The following is a 16,461-nucleotide window of genomic DNA, read 5'->3' on the forward strand; positions in this document are numbered from 1 at the left end:
TAATCATTTTCAATTACAAGAATCTCAACTAAAAAAATAGATTTCTATATATAACAAACTAATTAATAAATTGTTTTTCTTCTTACGAATCAAGGTGATCCGTACGTTGATCCGTAAGACACTTACGGATCAAGTTGATCCGTTAGTGTCTTACGAATCAACGTACGGATCACCTTGATCCGTAAGAAGAAAAACAAGCAGGGGCAATTTTGGCATTTAATAGCTTTGCTGGGTGCACCAGCAATAATGCTGGGTGCACCTAGCAACACTCAATCCTTAAACCATCACGGGGGATTCGGCCTTCTTCCATTCCTTGACAAACCCATCAGTAGAAACCATCTTGAGCTTTGTACGTGACCTTCATCGCCTTCGCACGCATGTGAAGTGCCTCAGAGGTTGAGTTCGCATGCGAATCTGGCCTAGGTGATGGTTTTGGGTGGTTGTTTCCATTAGTGATGAGATTGGGGTAGGTTTGGTCAGGGTGTGGTCGTGGTGGTGCTAGCGGCATGCCGGTGACAGTGCTGCTTGGGACTCGACTGAAGGGCGAGGCAGGGTGGCATGACTTGGATTTGGATGGGGGAGGGGGGAGTCTCAAGGAAAGGGGAGAGAGTGTAGGGATTTGGTTAGTGAGCAAAAGGAAAAAGGGGAATTGCATAACTTGGTAGTCTGAGTAGCAAATTAGGTAGTAGAAATAGTAGCTTCCTTGATAATGCCAATGCCACCGTTGCCTTTCTTATTTGCTGATAAAAAGGGGGGAAAACCCAAACAAAACAACAAGTAACCAGTCAAAGCTGAAGCATCAGCCATCTAAACAGAATGAACAAAAACTTGCAGGTCAATAAAAAAACATAACCCTGGATTCATCTTGAGCCCATGTCTTTCGAAAGCATTGGCAGCTTCGTTGCATTCTCTATAAAATATGAGAGAGACACTTCCATAGGTGGCACAATATCCCCTATTAATAGCATCAATAATGTGAGCACATGAATCAATTCAACAGCATACATCCCTTGCTGAATCAATTCGACAACATCCTTCGAATCTGATTGAACGTCCACTGCATGAAAGCCACCGTTGCTAACCTATTGTTTATCGTTAAAACAAAATCAATTTTATTAACATACAGAAAAATATCCTCTCCATTTAATGGAGGGTCCAGTAGAGGAGTTGGACCCCATTTAAAGTTTAAACATATACTTAACCTATAGAAAACCAAATACGTTGACACTCAAATAAACAATGATATGTTTTTCCTTATATTTAAGATTGATTATATGTTTATATTAATTGTTTGCCAAGTGTTCAAAAATCTTCAAGTAGAAATATCCCTCTTACCAATATTTTATAGAAGCAATGTATATATAGTTTTATTAAGGATAAAACTTAAGTGCACTATTATATTTAGTTTGTTGTCAAATTAAAATAGAAATTTTATCTCAATAATTCTAATCAAAAAACCACAATACATATAATAAATATGATGAATAGTCAACTTTGTCTCTAAAAATAAGACACTAACAAATTAATTCTTAAAAAATGAAAAATTCAAATATAATCTTTGAATATGCAAAAAGTATAATAAATTAGTCTTGCACGGTATGACTAATTTATTGTACTTCTTGTACATTTAGAAACTAAATTTATATTTTTTTATCTTTTAGGAACCAATTTGCTAGTATGTCATACTTTCGTGGACAAAATTAATTATTTACTCACATATAATACTCTAAAAAATTCCATGCAACTTGAGCAAGGACATTTTGAGTAGCAACTTTGAATTTCTTTAATTCTTTCTGCTCCTCAAACTTTGACGGTTGCACTAATCTTTCATAGAATCATACGTATAGTTTTGCACGATGGCCAATACAATTTTAATAAAAACTTAGCCAAGGCATTGACGACTTGGTAGACTTCACGATAAATGTGCCTCCAAGAGAAACTTCCACCCCTCCGAACAATTTTTCTAATAGAGTGAATCATCTGAGACAACAGAGTTAGGACAACTCTTTAAATGGATCTCAATATCTAAAAAAATTGTTTCTATCTTTCGGGTTGAGGAATATCTTAGTTTACAAAAAAAAAAAAAAAGAATCAACCTGGTGTTTGTTTTAGAGTTGGATTCAAAAATTAAATCATTAAAGCCTCTAGACCAACACACACCCCACCGTGAAAAATTGAACATTTTGAGCATTAAGACAGCTACAGATAGTCCGATAACAGCCCAAACATTATGATTTGCATAGGTGAGTGTCTTTCTTCAAATCTATGCCATCTTGTTCGGATGGTGTCATGGTGAGTTTTCTTTCAATCTTCTTCCTAGAAAAGTACCATCTAGAACCATCCTCTGGCTTCTCTTAGGAGTATCTTTGAGAAATACCTTGACAAGTTCCATGACAAGAGACATCACCAACCAACAATCCAGCATTCATCCATATGATGAGGTTGAAAGCTGATGAAGCTCATCAGTTTTGGATGTATACCTGTATTAACATTTCAGAACGTAATGTAATGATTACGCCACTAATATCAATTGTTCCCTGTAGGCTGTAGTAAAAGAGCAATTCAATTATCCAAGGAGAATTTGATGATAACATGCCGAATTTCATATGTTTCTATTTTCTTGGTAGTTGCTTCAACCAAGTAGTTAAGTATGAAATGTAGCTTCTACGTGATTCCTGTTGGTTCTAGTTATTTTTGTATACCTTTTAATCAATGTATTTTCTGACAATTTTCATTGTAATGTGAAACCAATGTGAAAACAGATTCAAAATCCATTATGGACTCAATCAATTTCTCAACACCAAACCAAACATGCAAGGTATACTTCATTAAGGTATCATGTATATGTAAATTATAAAATACTAGCAAACCAACCTTGCCAATAGGAAGGAAAAATTACCAACTCACTCACCATCAAATGACTCAAGAATACAAAACTAAATATCATTCAAAGTTACATTACTAATATTCTTAACAAAGACCTGCCAAAATTCCATCAACTATCCAAAGCAAGTATGCTAATTTCAAAATAAACAGCAGCAAAATTTATGATTTGAAAACAAATGAAAAGTGTAAACTGCTTTCAACTCTCAGTCTGCTCTCTCAGCCTCCGAATGGTGCTCCGGACAGTGACAGCACTGGCAGTGCTGTCAAGAAAAAAATGCACAAACAAATCATATATTCAATCACCATAAAACAGAAAACAATTAACTGTAAAAAAACATAGTTGAGGAAGGTTCTTACTTCAATGTGTAAGCACCTCCAGCCTTCACTTTTCCACAATCTTTGCAGCCCCAAATACCCACAGCCTTCCTCTTAACAGCATACTGAGCAAACAAACATGTCATTAATAGTTGCCCTTAGGCCACAGCGAATAACAGAGAAGTTTATGACCCGTGATATATATTGTAACATATGCCTATATTATAATTATATGCTTGCTTAATTCTAGAATTTAACTATACGTCTATACATAATATTAAAAAGAGCAAATTACAGCAACACTCCTTGAGTTTTTACCAAATTACACATAACCCCACCCTTCTTGATTTTCCTACACTAACCCCCTCTAAGTTTGAAAACATCACACTGACACCCCCTTATATGTTTGAAAACATTGCACTGACACCCCTCGAGTCTAACACTAAGATCCCCTTCCTACAAGGGAGGCGAATGTAATGGTTAAAAAAGCTGGGGTGTTTGTGTAATTACACAAAACCCCAGGAGGTATTACTGTAATGTTCTCTATTAAAATTGATATATTATGTCAATAAACTGGTGTAACTTGATCTTATCTCATACAGGGTGTGATTCAGATGAATAACTCTATCAAAATTTTGGATCAGTAATGACAGACAAACTCATCCCACAAGCATTCCTACTCAATAGTGAAACCAAAAAACATTAGAAAGAAAAAAAGAATATACCTTTCCACAGAACTCGCAGAAGAATTTACTGTGCTGACTAACTTCCATCTTCTTGATTTGTTTCCTTAAACTAGCACCATATCGGGTGCCTGAAATTTGAGACAGCATAAACATAAGCTATCACCTCGTTCTTTATGGACACAGATAAAGGGGCATCAACAACAACAACATTACTTGATTTAATTTGACATAGACCAAGTTATTATAAACCCAATAACATTCAAAAAACTCACTTTAGAATAAACATAGAAACAAAAACAAACACCCAAAATATTCAACAACAACGAATGTAACCAACAACGTACCGTATTTTCCAACAATACCGGCCTTCTTGGTTCTCTTGGTCTAGTCACATGCAAAAAAAAAAAACATAAATCATGTTAAAATCTCGAATTAGAAGAAACCTTAAAATTCAAGATATACATGAGAGAGAGAGAGAGAGAGAGAGAGCACCATTTTCGAGTGGCTATAAGAAGATGATATCGCGGCTGCCGAATACGAGGGTTTGCTGCCTGAGTGAGAAGAATAAAAACGCTTTTGAGGGTAATTAGAGTAATGGGCCTATGCGAATACGATCCATGTGTAAGCCCATACCTGCTTGTAGTTCTTCTGCTTCCAGACCCCAAAAAATAAAATATTAGAGTGTATTTGATTTACATTTTCATTTTCTGTTTTCATTTTTTGAAAATTATTTTGATTTTTAAAAGATTAAAATTCTGAAAACATGATTTGATTTGACTTCTTATTTTCTGCTTGCAGGAAATAAAAACATTCCTTGTCACCGCGTGTAAAGGAAAGGAAGGAAATATATTTTTAAATTTGCTTAAAATTACATTCCTTATGCGTTTTATTTTATCCAAAATGAGATTCTTGTTTTCAACTGAAAATGGGATTTTATTATTTCCATTTTTTTGATTCTTTTGAGAAAATGTTTTTACTGAAAATGTTTTCAAAAATCTAACTAAACACATTTTAATCACCATTTTCTATTTCCAGTGAAAATGAAAATAGGAAGCAACCAAATCAAACACCCCCTTAATATTTACCTTAAAAAAATGATCATTTTGATCTCTTTAATTAAATTTTGTAAATTGGTGCCAATTTAGTTTGTGAAAGAACATAAATTCTTATTTAGCATTTGAATGTATAAAAAGTGTGTCAATATTGTCCTGTCGATAAGTTTGTCTAATTATTTTGTCATTAAATTTTAATATTGAAGGATCATTTTGAAATTAAATTGTATTTTTATAGAATTAATTTGATAATGAGTTGTATTTTGTAGTATCAATTTGATGTTATTTTAATGTGTACATTATATTATAATTACATAAATGTTTATAAATATATGTTATATTTTATATTTATAATGAATTATTTAAATTGTGAGATAAAGTAAAAAATATATATACCAATTTATGAAATAAGTTAAGTAGTAGGAAACATAAAAGGAAAATAAAACACTTCAAAATTAAATGACTACAGGCTCTGGTTTCTCATTCTTTACGGGTTCTATGAATGGATCAGGCTTAGGCAATGAACCATTGGACGGCGGTAGAAGTAGTAATAGTAATGGTGTTGAACAACAAAAGACTTCCTTTCATGACAAGATTTTGGAAAGATTAACACAAAAAAACAGAAAGATTATAGAGATATGATGGCTAATTTAAAGAAGACAATTACCAAACTGGGAGCCAAAGGTACAATTACAAGAAAAGGAAAGATTCTTGACAATCAAGGAGGTGGGATCCCAAACAAGATTGAGACCAACAATTCCTCTTTGCCTCCAAAGAACAAAAGGCCAAGGAGTTCTATGATCAATTATAGCACTCCAATGTGGGAACTCCTCCAAAATGCCATGATTAGAAAGCAGTCAGTGCAAAATCCAACATGTGACCCCTAACCTAACACGCAACCAATTAATGACAGTGGTCCCACCACTAACGAGTTAGTAAAGGAAAGTGGAATTCAGTCAACGACATACCAAAATACCATGACCGATACTCATGTATATGATGTGGACAAAATGAATGAAGAAACTTATGTCTAAGACATGGACGTGGTGTTATCCTCAATCCTAGAGAATGTTATGGGTAACTCTAACGCCACGTAGGGATCTACTCCCCATATTCCCCACCCATAATGTTGCCATGAATATGTTTCTTGATTTCTCTATACTCTTGTGGAACATTTAGGGGGCTATTGGTTGTGTGACTAAAAGGAACATCAAACAACTGGTTAAAAGCCACCAACCTTCTATGTAGTTGCTTTTCAAAACTCACATTCAGTTCTCTCAAGTCCAAAAATTTTGGGACTCCTTAGGGCATCATCCAATTTTTCTCCAGGAAACTAGAGGGCACCCGGGGGGCATTTGGATACTCTCTAATGGAAATGGTATCAATTTTATGTTGGTTGACTCTACTACCCATGCAATAACTTCTAAGATGAACAAGACTTGGGTACTGCTCTGCAATTTATGGGTCTCTTAACCCCATGGCTCGACTCTCCTTGTGGGATCATATTACCACCTTAAGAGACATTATTTCAAGCCCATGGCTTCTCATTGGTGACTTCAATGAAATCACTAATTCCAGAGAGATGTCTCAAGTGGTTCTTTTAATGTTACAAGGGCTCAAAATTTAAGTAATACAATGTCTACATTTGGTCTGATGGATATTGCTACTGTTGGTGGCTTATTTACTTGGAGAAAGAATGTGCAAAATGGGGGGCATGTTAGAAAACACATGATTGAGGCTTGTCTAACACAGATTGGAGACTCACCTTTCCTCAAGCTATGGTTAAGCTGCTTCCATCTCACAACTCTGATCATAACCCGTTGATTATGTATTGCCATAAAGCACCTAGTAAAAGGGTCCCTACTTTCCACTTTCAGGCATGCTAGACTACTCACCCAAATTATGAGCATCTTGTTAGCTAGACATGGAGGAACACCATAGGTGATGCCATGTGTAAGCTAGGAGGCATTCAAAAACCTTATGTAAAATTCAATAAAGAAACCTTCGGGAATACTTTCAAGAAGAAATGTCTGATTGAAGCCTGAAGTCGAGGAATGCATCAGCAACTCGATATTAAGGTTACCTTTGACCTAGTTTTGTTTGAAAAAAAATCTCCAAAAGTAATATAATGAGGTGCTTGCTCAAGAAGATATTCTTTGGTATCAAAAGTCGTGCGAGAATTGGATTAAGTTTGGAAATAAAAATTCTAAATTTTTCCATATTCAAACGATGATTAGAAGGAGGAAGAATAGAGTTACATGTCTCTTTATTGAAGGAGTTTGGTGTTCAGATGATTCTATCTTGAAGAATGAAGCTCACAATTTCTTTAAGAAATTATTTCAATAAACTAATAGGTGCCTACCGTACAATCTCTTTATTCTTGCTCTCCCAACCGTGAGTGATGATTGTTGGGTTAGCCTTCTCCAACTAGTGTCTATCCAGGAGGTAAAAGAGGTAGTGTTCTCTACGAACCCTTATAAGGCTCTCGATATTAATGGCTTTCAACCAATATTTTACCAAAATATTGCATATTGTGTCTTATGAGGTTTGGGATTTAGTCTATAATGATTTCATGACTGGGAATATTCCTCCTCCTCTAGCTGAAACTCTTATTGTACCCATTCCTAAGATTGACTCTCCTACATCTCTCAAGGAATTTTATCCTATAAGCAAGGTTATCAATATCGAGAGTCTATGCAGACTCGTGGGAGCTTCTATGAGTCGATTCTAGAGTCAACTCATAAACTCGTAAGAGTCTACTTCGTAAAAAAAATATGGATAATAAGTAAATATATTCAAAATGCACCAATTTGCAAACATTTGTGTTTTTTTTAATTATTAAATGCTTTAATTTTGAACACTTATGCATGGTTGTCAAACTCTAGAGTCAACTCGTTGACTCTTACGAGTTTACACGAGTCCACCAAGTCTGCTCAAAAATGAGTTTGCTTCCAAGTCAACTCGCAGGACTGAAGTAATTTCTTAAACTCGTAAGAGTCTACGAGTTGACTCTAGAGTTTGACAACCATGCCTATAAGCCTTTGTAATGTTATTCTTAAAATCATTTCCAAAGTTCTTGTCAATAGAATATGTCCTTTCCAAGACTTAGTCATTGGACCTCTCCAAAGCAGCTTCATACCTGGGAAGGGAACAACTGACAATGCTCTTATTGCTCAAGAAGTTGTTCATCAAATGCACAAGAAGCAAGGTAAAATTGGCTACCTTCTTTTTAAAATAGATTTCAAAAAAGCTTATGACAAGGTGGATTGGAATTTCTTGAGAAAAACTATGGAGGAGTTTGGCTTTCCTGAAAGAACAACTACTCTAGTGTTGAATTGCACCACTACTACCAACTTGTCTCAAAAGTGGAACAATGAAATTCTTAAGAGTTTTACCCCCTAGAAGAGGCCTCCGACAGGGAGACCCTATGTCAACTTATCTCTTTTTATTTTGTATAGAGATATTGGCTCTGATGATTCAAGAAAAGGTCTCTAGTGGAGAGTGGCACTATGAAAATTTCAAGCAAAGGGTCGTATATATCTCATTTGTTTTTCACAAATGATTGCCTCCTTCTTATGAAAGTAAGTTGCAATCAAGTGAAGCTTGTTAAGGATGTTCTAAATAAATTTTGTCTAGCTTGAGGTTTAAAGATAAATGTCCAGAAATCATGATTCTTAGCTTCTAAAAATGTTCCATCTAGGAAGCTCTCAAAGTTCTTGTCCATCATTCACTTTGGGCACACTACAAATTTAGGTAAGTACCTGGGTTTTCCCTTTTTGGCAAGACAAGATAAGAAGAGTGATTTTTCATTTATAATGGACAAAATTAATGGGGGATTGCAAGGTTGGAAGAGAAAATTGCTTAATTGTGCTAGTTGAGTATCCTTAGTCAGGATATAGATAAGAGCATTTGTAGATTTATTTGGGGTAGTTCTCAAAATCACTGGGTGGATTGGAACAGTGTTACGCAGAGTAGAAACAAAGTAAAGTTAGGAGTTAGGCAGGCCCGAAATTTAAATGTTGCTTTGTTAGGGAAACATTCTTGGTCTCTCATTTATGAACCTCACAAATTATGGGTTCAAATTGTTGGAGAGAAATACTTTCTAGGGACTGATTTGATGCATGCTTCGTTGAGGAAAGGTATTTCCTATTCTTGGAAATCCCTTTTTCAAGCTTTGGAAACTCTCAAACCCGTGTTTCAGTATAGGGTGGGTAAAGGAGAGATATCCTTATTTTATGTTTGTGACACCCCCTACCCCAACATGCATATAAATGAAAAAAACATACAAAACGCGAAATCTAATTAAATCAATTTTATTTCCACGTGAGTAAAAGGTCCAAATTTGCTTCACTGTTACCAAATAAAACTTCTTAGAAACATTTATGGCTTAAAACTAGGTTGTTCAAGTTTACAAAAGAACTCAAGTTAAGTAGTAAAATAACATGTTCGGAACATCATGCACTTAAAACAGAAACTCATGCCTCAATGTCACATCCTATCAGAGTATTATGTCTCGAAGTCCTCCAACACGAGGTTCCTAAAAGAAATCCACCTAGTGCTCCCACAACACAAGGTTCGAGATTATCACAGGATTCAAACACAAACAATACACGTGGAGCAAGTCATCACATTCCTCAATGAATAGAGATAAACGGAAGCATACAAGTATGATATAAATATAACAATAATATAATTATAACAACAATATAAGTATAACAAGGCTCAACTTTAGTACAGTTCACATCAATTTAACACTCAACACGTAACATCACTTATCCTAAAATTTAATCACAAATCACATTTCATGCCTTCACGATTAATCATATATTCAAGACAACACATCTCAAATATAATACCACATATCACACTTACATAGTTCATTACACACCATCACATAAATTGTCACGATGATTATTACATAGGCGTTATGCAACAGATATACTAAGACTCAATCTTATGTGCAATGTTGTATCATGTTAGTGAAAAATCTCATCGAGTGCCTAGGAGTACATGACAAGACAAACCACACATTGGTAAGTCGGGTCATTCTCACTAGGTAAAATCATAAAGAGACCAGTCAGGATCACATTATTTTTAGAGAATGCTCCAACCATGTGGTATCGATGCAGACTTAAAGGAACACTCAAATCGAGTGTATTTACCCCCAAGGCCTAGACTCCGAAGAGTCAGCCAGAGTCATTCCTTCCTGATTTAGGTCCAACTCAAAAAATATTTAACATGCAGACTTTATCTATGAACTATACAAAATATACAACTCATCAATTGTTCTCAAAATAATTTTGACTCGTTGCGCCTCAAAGTGATTCAACTCGTTAGGTTCCCATAGTGGATCTCATCACAATACTCGTTATGCATTAATTCGTCACCCTTAAAGGGTCTTACAGTCGTGTAATTGTACGGTTTATAACTCACAATTTAATACACACAACATCTCAATGCACATATGATCTCACAATTTAACACATACTCAACTTGTCACTTACACACAAATCATTATACTTTCATAATCCCAAGAAACGACTTAATAAATTCTCATTGAAAATGCTCGAATATATATTTGTCACACTTTTTGAAAATTTAAAAACAAAATTTTATTTTTCTATTTTTTAGGTATCTAAATGTCAACGACTTATAAATTTAAGAACCAAATTATGTATTTAAAAAAAAACTCATAATATGGATTCTTTGGCATTCCCAAATTAAGTCAAGCTCAAAATTTGAAAAATCAAAAGTATTTTTTTAGTTAATTTTCATGCATACTAGGTTTAAATTTTTTTAAACCATCAACTAATCAAAAATTATTTTAAATATAAGTTTTAAAATAATTATTTAAAAATAATAATCTTATAATAATAATAATTTAGGATGGGATGAAAATATAAAAAAAAATACATAAGAAGTGGAGCTTTTTCACTTCTTTAGAGCCAATGACCCCTTTTTGCAGCATACATAGAAGGGATAAACAAAAAGCCTTGCCTGCTTAAATTTTCTCTATTACAATTCAATAAAAAGTCATCTTATGGTCATAGTATGTGTGGTGTGGGCTTAAGTAAGGATGTAAATCAGTTAATTTATTAGCTTGTGAATTATTCGAGTTTGATTAGTAAAATACTTGATTAAGCTTTTTTATCTAATTAAAAAAAATTAATCTTAAGATTGAATTTAATTATTTAAATCAGTTAAATTTAAGTTTTAAAAGTTTAACATTTATAGCTGGTGAAAAAATCCTTTAAATATAAAAAGAAAATTTAAATTACATAAATTCCATAATATCATACCACATAAATATTTTTATTCGTAAATTATTATATATTATTCAAATAATTTATTAAATACTAAATTTATAAAGTAAAAAATTAATTTTTTGTAAATTAAAAATAATTAAATTTTAAATGAATTAAACAAGCTAAGCTTGAACTTTAGTTTTTTTTAAACAAGTCAAGTTCAAATTCTTAATTAGACTCTAAATAAATAAATTAAGCTTCAACCAATTAGGGGGTGTTTGGTTTGGTTGTTTTCTGTTTTCATTTTCACTGAAAACAGAAAACAGTGATGAAAATGTGTTTGGTTGAATTTCTGAAAACATTTTCAGTGAAAATGAAAACAGGAAACAACCAGAAAATGAAAACAATAAATTTTTATTTTCAGTGTTTTCAGTTGAGAACAGAAACCTCATTTCGAGTAAAATGAAATTGTGATGACAATGAATGTAATTTTAAGCAAATCTAAAAATACAAAAAGACAAGAAGTCAATATATCATAAATTTTCAGTATTTTTATTTTATGAAAACAGAAAATAAGAAGTCAAACCAAACATATTTTCAGAATTCTAATCTTTTGAAAATGAAAACAGTTTTCAGAAAATGAAAACAGGAAATGAAAACAGAAAATGAAAATACAAACCAAACACACCCTTATTTTTTCACAAGTCAAACTTAAAAATTTAAGTGTCCGAGCTCGGTTGATTTACACCCTTGGGCTTAAGTTATACTTGGGAAGAATTGAAATGTGCCTATAAGTATATATTATCCAATTTCAATATAAAAATGCTTCAACAACGGAAAAGAATTTAAAGTTTTTTATTTTATTTTTATAAATAATTTTTATGTTAATATTATTACAATTTAAATTTTTACTTTTGATAACATAAGTACATGTGAATAATATTAAACGTTAATAAAACTTTTCATAGATTGACTATTTAATTGTTGGGAAAAATATTTTATTAATTAATTGACAAAATATATATATATATATATATATATATATTTTTTTTTTAATTTGTTGAAAAATTTATACAAAATTTTAATATTTTATATATTTTCATACAATTTTTTATATAAAGATTTAATATATCTTGAAGAACTTTTCATAAAATTCATTTTCGAGTAAATTCTCTATTTTTTTTAATTCAGTAGTATCATACAAAAGTATAACTTTAACAAAAAAAAGCCTAAAAATGTTATTAATAATGTATGAAAAAATGATATTTTGATATCGTAAATGGTAAATAATTATAAAATAATTAATATTTGAGTACTATTTTTAAATGCTTAAATCAACCATAAAAAATATTATCAAAATTTATACGTTTCATTATGCAATGTATCTTAATTACTTTGGCTTCTCCAAAAAATATTTCCAAGCTTCACCATTGTAATGACATTGTTAATGTATTTTAGCTAAATTATTTCTTTTTCCGTATCTTTAGGCTATATTTGGTTTACATGTGGGAGCTCCAAACTCAGTTTGGAGAAGAAAATGAGTTTGACATCATGTTTGATTTCTCTTCAAAAGTATGTTTAAGGCTAAAATTTAGCTTGAAAATTTAATTTGGGAGAAACAATTATTGAGATACTTTTGCCCAAACTTAAGTTTGCAAATTGCAATCAAAACATGTACATGATTTTAATCTATAAAACCCTTTAAATTTTGTTGTTACCCCCACACCCACCCCACAAATAGGTACACGTTAAAGAGGACTATGATTGGATGAATAAGTTGACCATAATATTAACATGTACAACATTCAGTTGTTAAAGAACAAACTTATTCCAAAAGGATGTGAGTTTGATTTTCGCTATCAATTTGATAAGTTTGTTCATGGGTGATAATGTAATATATATATAAGTATCTTTATAAGCCTTTTATGAATGAGGTCTATCATAATCTTGAAGAGCTCCTAAAATTCAACTCACCTAAACTTTTCAGCGAAAAAGAAACATATATAACAAATGACATTATCAATTGAGGATTATACTTATGGAAAATACAATGTCAAGTAGTTTTCTTTAATCATTTAGTTTGTTTAAGCTTATTAAAAAAACACATTTTAAATAAAAGTAGTTTTCTATTTTTTATGTGTTTGTTTAAACTATTTTTATTTTAAAAAAATAGTTTTCTACTTTTAATAGTTAAGAAGTAAATCTTATAATTCTTAAAATATTCTCTTTTTAAAAAATCACTTGTTTTAAATTTTAACAAATGATCCAATTTTTTAGTCAATCTTATTCATTCTAATGGTAAAGTCTACTTATCTACTTATATCTTTATTTATTTATTAGTTTTTGACCCATGCGAGCAAGAAACAAATAGTTTGTTTGTATAGTTTTAGGTTGATTTTGTGTTAAATAATATAGTTGTATAACTATTATTGAAGTTTTTTATTGAATAATTTGTTTTGACATATAATAAGTAAAACATTAAATAAATAATTCAATCTAATAAAATAAGATAACAAGTGTTATTGTTAACAAAATAATTATTGTTGTTACAAATTAAGTGTTGTAAATATATATAAATTGTTGAAAAAGATATATAATATTTCATTTATTCTTCACATGTCTCAAACATCTGATCAAAGAAAATAAATATCAAAATAATTTATTATTGTATTAGAAATATACTAGTAAAAAATTTGGGTAATAATATTAACAATATATAGCGTAATAGATAATTAATATACGATTTTATATATAATAATATTTGACGAACTATATTTTGAATTGTAAAAAAAATGAAAACCTTCGCCTAATAGCAAAATATTACAATTATGACCATAAGTATTTTTTTTAAAAGTCAATATTTATTTTTGAAAATTTATTGAGGATGAAATAAAATATATGAAATAAAATTTATATATAATTAGTTTTTCAAATTTTAAACATAAGCAAAATTTGTACATAATTTGAAAAATTAACTTATTTTTAACTCAATTATTAAACACACTTTTTTTTTCTTTTATTACCCCAAATATAATTCGATCTCTTTGAAAGTTAATGTTTGAAATTTAAACATAATTATCACAAAATTTTATATGTTTTTTTAACTAATCCGGAACATAACCATTTCTATTTTGAAAACTAATTTTCAAACCATATCATGTTTTAGAAAGTAACTTTCAAAACACTGCCTTCTTCCTTGACTACACCAACTTTAGAAAAAATGATGATTTATTTTTATTCCTTTATGTTTTCAATTAAATGTAGCATTAAAAATTATTAGTTGAGTTAGAGTTGTAAATTGTGGACAAAATTATTAGGCATAGAATGAAAGAGGTAACTATGCGTGCTAGTGATGAGTAGTTATTGAGATTGACTTGATTGTGGCATCAAACCTTTCAAATTAATATCCATCTTTTTTTCCCTCAATCCAACTCATGATGTCATGGTTGCATAGGTTTGACACCTCCTTATTTGTCCATACTCAAACCATTAATAGCTCAATGTCAGGTTATTGGTTGCACCCATTCCTGGGGCTATACATAAATGAAAGTGATTTTGTAGTTCATGACCATAAAGTTTTGTGGCTTTTAGAGTTCTAGCAATGGCTATAAGTGATGCAATGAAACATTTGCCATTTTGAGATGAATGCTCAAAGAGAGTCGGGTCTTTACAATATTTATTGACTCATTGGCAAACATACCAAGTCATTATGTTGTATTCAATAAGTAAGAGTATAGTTTCCTCGGAGACTTGCACAATACTTGTCAAATTTCACAAATACGTATTATTTAAACTAACAAATGAAACAATAAGAACATGAACTTAGCATTCAACAACAAGGATAAAACAAAACATAAACTTGAAATGCTTTTGGGTTTTTAGATGAAAAATACCATAAAATGATTAGAAAATAAATAACAAAGGGTGTCGGGGTTAGATTTCATTGATCCAAACTCTCTTTAAAATCAAGAACAACATCTCACTTGAGATTTAATGTTAATATCGGTCATTGTTCAAAAACAGTATTCTAATTCCTAAATTCCTAATTCCTTAGGTGAAAAAGAGCCTAAGTTTCTCTATTAAAAGTCAATCTCATGCATATTTAATAAATAAACTTGCTTTAAGCTTAATGACCAAAAATAACCAATAACCCTCATTCTATTCCTAGCTTTGAGCTTTATTGGGTGTTCTACTACCTTTCATGATAAAGAAAAACATCTTTCAATCACAACCTCATCCTAAAATCAAGCATTAAGAATAGAAGTAAAACACTAACATTGAAGAACAAGAAGAATATCTATAACTATTTCTAAAGAAATACATGAGAGTAAGGTTTAGTTACAATCTAACCCAACAATGGAGAGATCTAGCTACTCATTTCCATGGGTAGCACCAAAATACAATGATGGAGGAAGAAGATTGAAGAAATGAGAAATAAGGAAGTTTTTCCTTCACTAATCTATGCTTGGGATGTGCAAATAAAGACCTTTTTCACTTTAAGCTTTCTAATTTCTAACTCAAAGTTGTCTTCCAATGAAATCGTCACTGTTACAAAATATTTCATCCATAAAGCATATGCAACCTATTGAAATGATAAAGTAGAGAGAAAACTACAAATTCACAAATTTAACATTAAAAAGGCATAAACAAAGTACTAAATAAAAGAAAAGATGATATAATTGTCTAAATTCACATATCTCAATTAAGTATTTTTGAAAATTATCAATCTTATGGCTATATATACGAGTGATGTAGAGTTTTCAATCTTGTGGGAGTTAAATGGCTTTTTGGTATGCATTCAAAATTCATGACACTTAAAAGGGTAGTTTTGATAATAAAAAATAAAAAAGGAAAGAGAGGTATATAATAGGTTAGATGATCTATTTAATCCGTTATTTTTTAAAAAGTTCATTTTGATCCTTTATGTCTTTAAAAAGGACCAAAATGGTCCTTTTGCAAACTTAACACAATTAATGAAACTAAGATAATGTTGCCTAAAAATTGTCATAAATTTTTTTTTCTTCATCTTCTTCTCCCTTATCTTCTGTCATTTTCATCTCCAACTCAAAATGATACAACAAATATCTTCAAATTAAAAATACCAATCACACTCATAATCCAATAAATGAGAATGAATGGTCTCAAAATGGTGGAAAACTAACTAAAAGAACCCCGATTTCCTTAATTAGGGTTCAATCTAAATTTCAACCTCCTCCTTCGCCACTACCGCCACATCGTCGGTGAGGTCAAGTTCCCAGTACACCATAACATCCTCGT

The 16,461-nt window shown here is 31.3% G+C and overlaps 1 protein-coding gene across 2 annotated transcripts; it reads right to left on the minus strand.

Moving 5' to 3' along the window:
• Positions 1-2,167: 2,167 nt before the first annotated feature.
• Positions 2,168-4,500, minus strand: LOC100796438 (60S ribosomal protein L37a). 2 transcript variants are annotated; one of them, XM_014777946.2, is made up of 5 exons: positions 4,380-4,500; positions 4,232-4,271; positions 3,927-4,015; positions 3,244-3,326; positions 2,168-2,480 (listed from the first exon to the last, which is right to left on the minus strand). In XM_014777946.2, exons 1-5 carry the CDS (start codon positions 4,380-4,382, stop codon positions 2,426-2,428), a joined length of 270 nt encoding a protein of 89 aa, XP_014633432.1. In that variant the 5' UTR covers positions 4,383-4,500; the 3' UTR covers positions 2,168-2,425. The 2 variants fall into 2 exon arrangements, with proteins under 2 accessions (XP_014633432.1, XP_003529019.1); XM_003528971.5 differs by lacking the exon at positions 2,168-2,480 and adding an exon at positions 2,919-3,146 and having other exon boundaries at positions 4,380-4,499.
• Positions 4,501-16,461: the final 11,961 nt, after the last annotated feature.

This window comes from Glycine max, chromosome 7, assembly GCF_000004515.6.
Source record: "Glycine max cultivar Williams 82 chromosome 7, Glycine_max_v4.0, whole genome shotgun sequence".
Lineage (NCBI taxonomy): Eukaryota > Viridiplantae > Streptophyta > Magnoliopsida > Fabales > Fabaceae > Glycine > Glycine max.

Coding starts and splice junctions, on each gene's coding strand:
- LOC100796438 (XM_003528971.5), bottom strand. Junction 4,016..4,231: donor CGGTATTGTTGGAAAATACG/GTACGTTGTTGG, acceptor CTCAAATTTCAG/GCACCCGATATGGTGCTAGT. Junction 3,327..3,926: donor TCTGCGAGTTCTGTGGAAAG/GTATATTCTTTT, acceptor TTGTTTGCTCAG/TATGCTGTTAAGAGGAAGGC.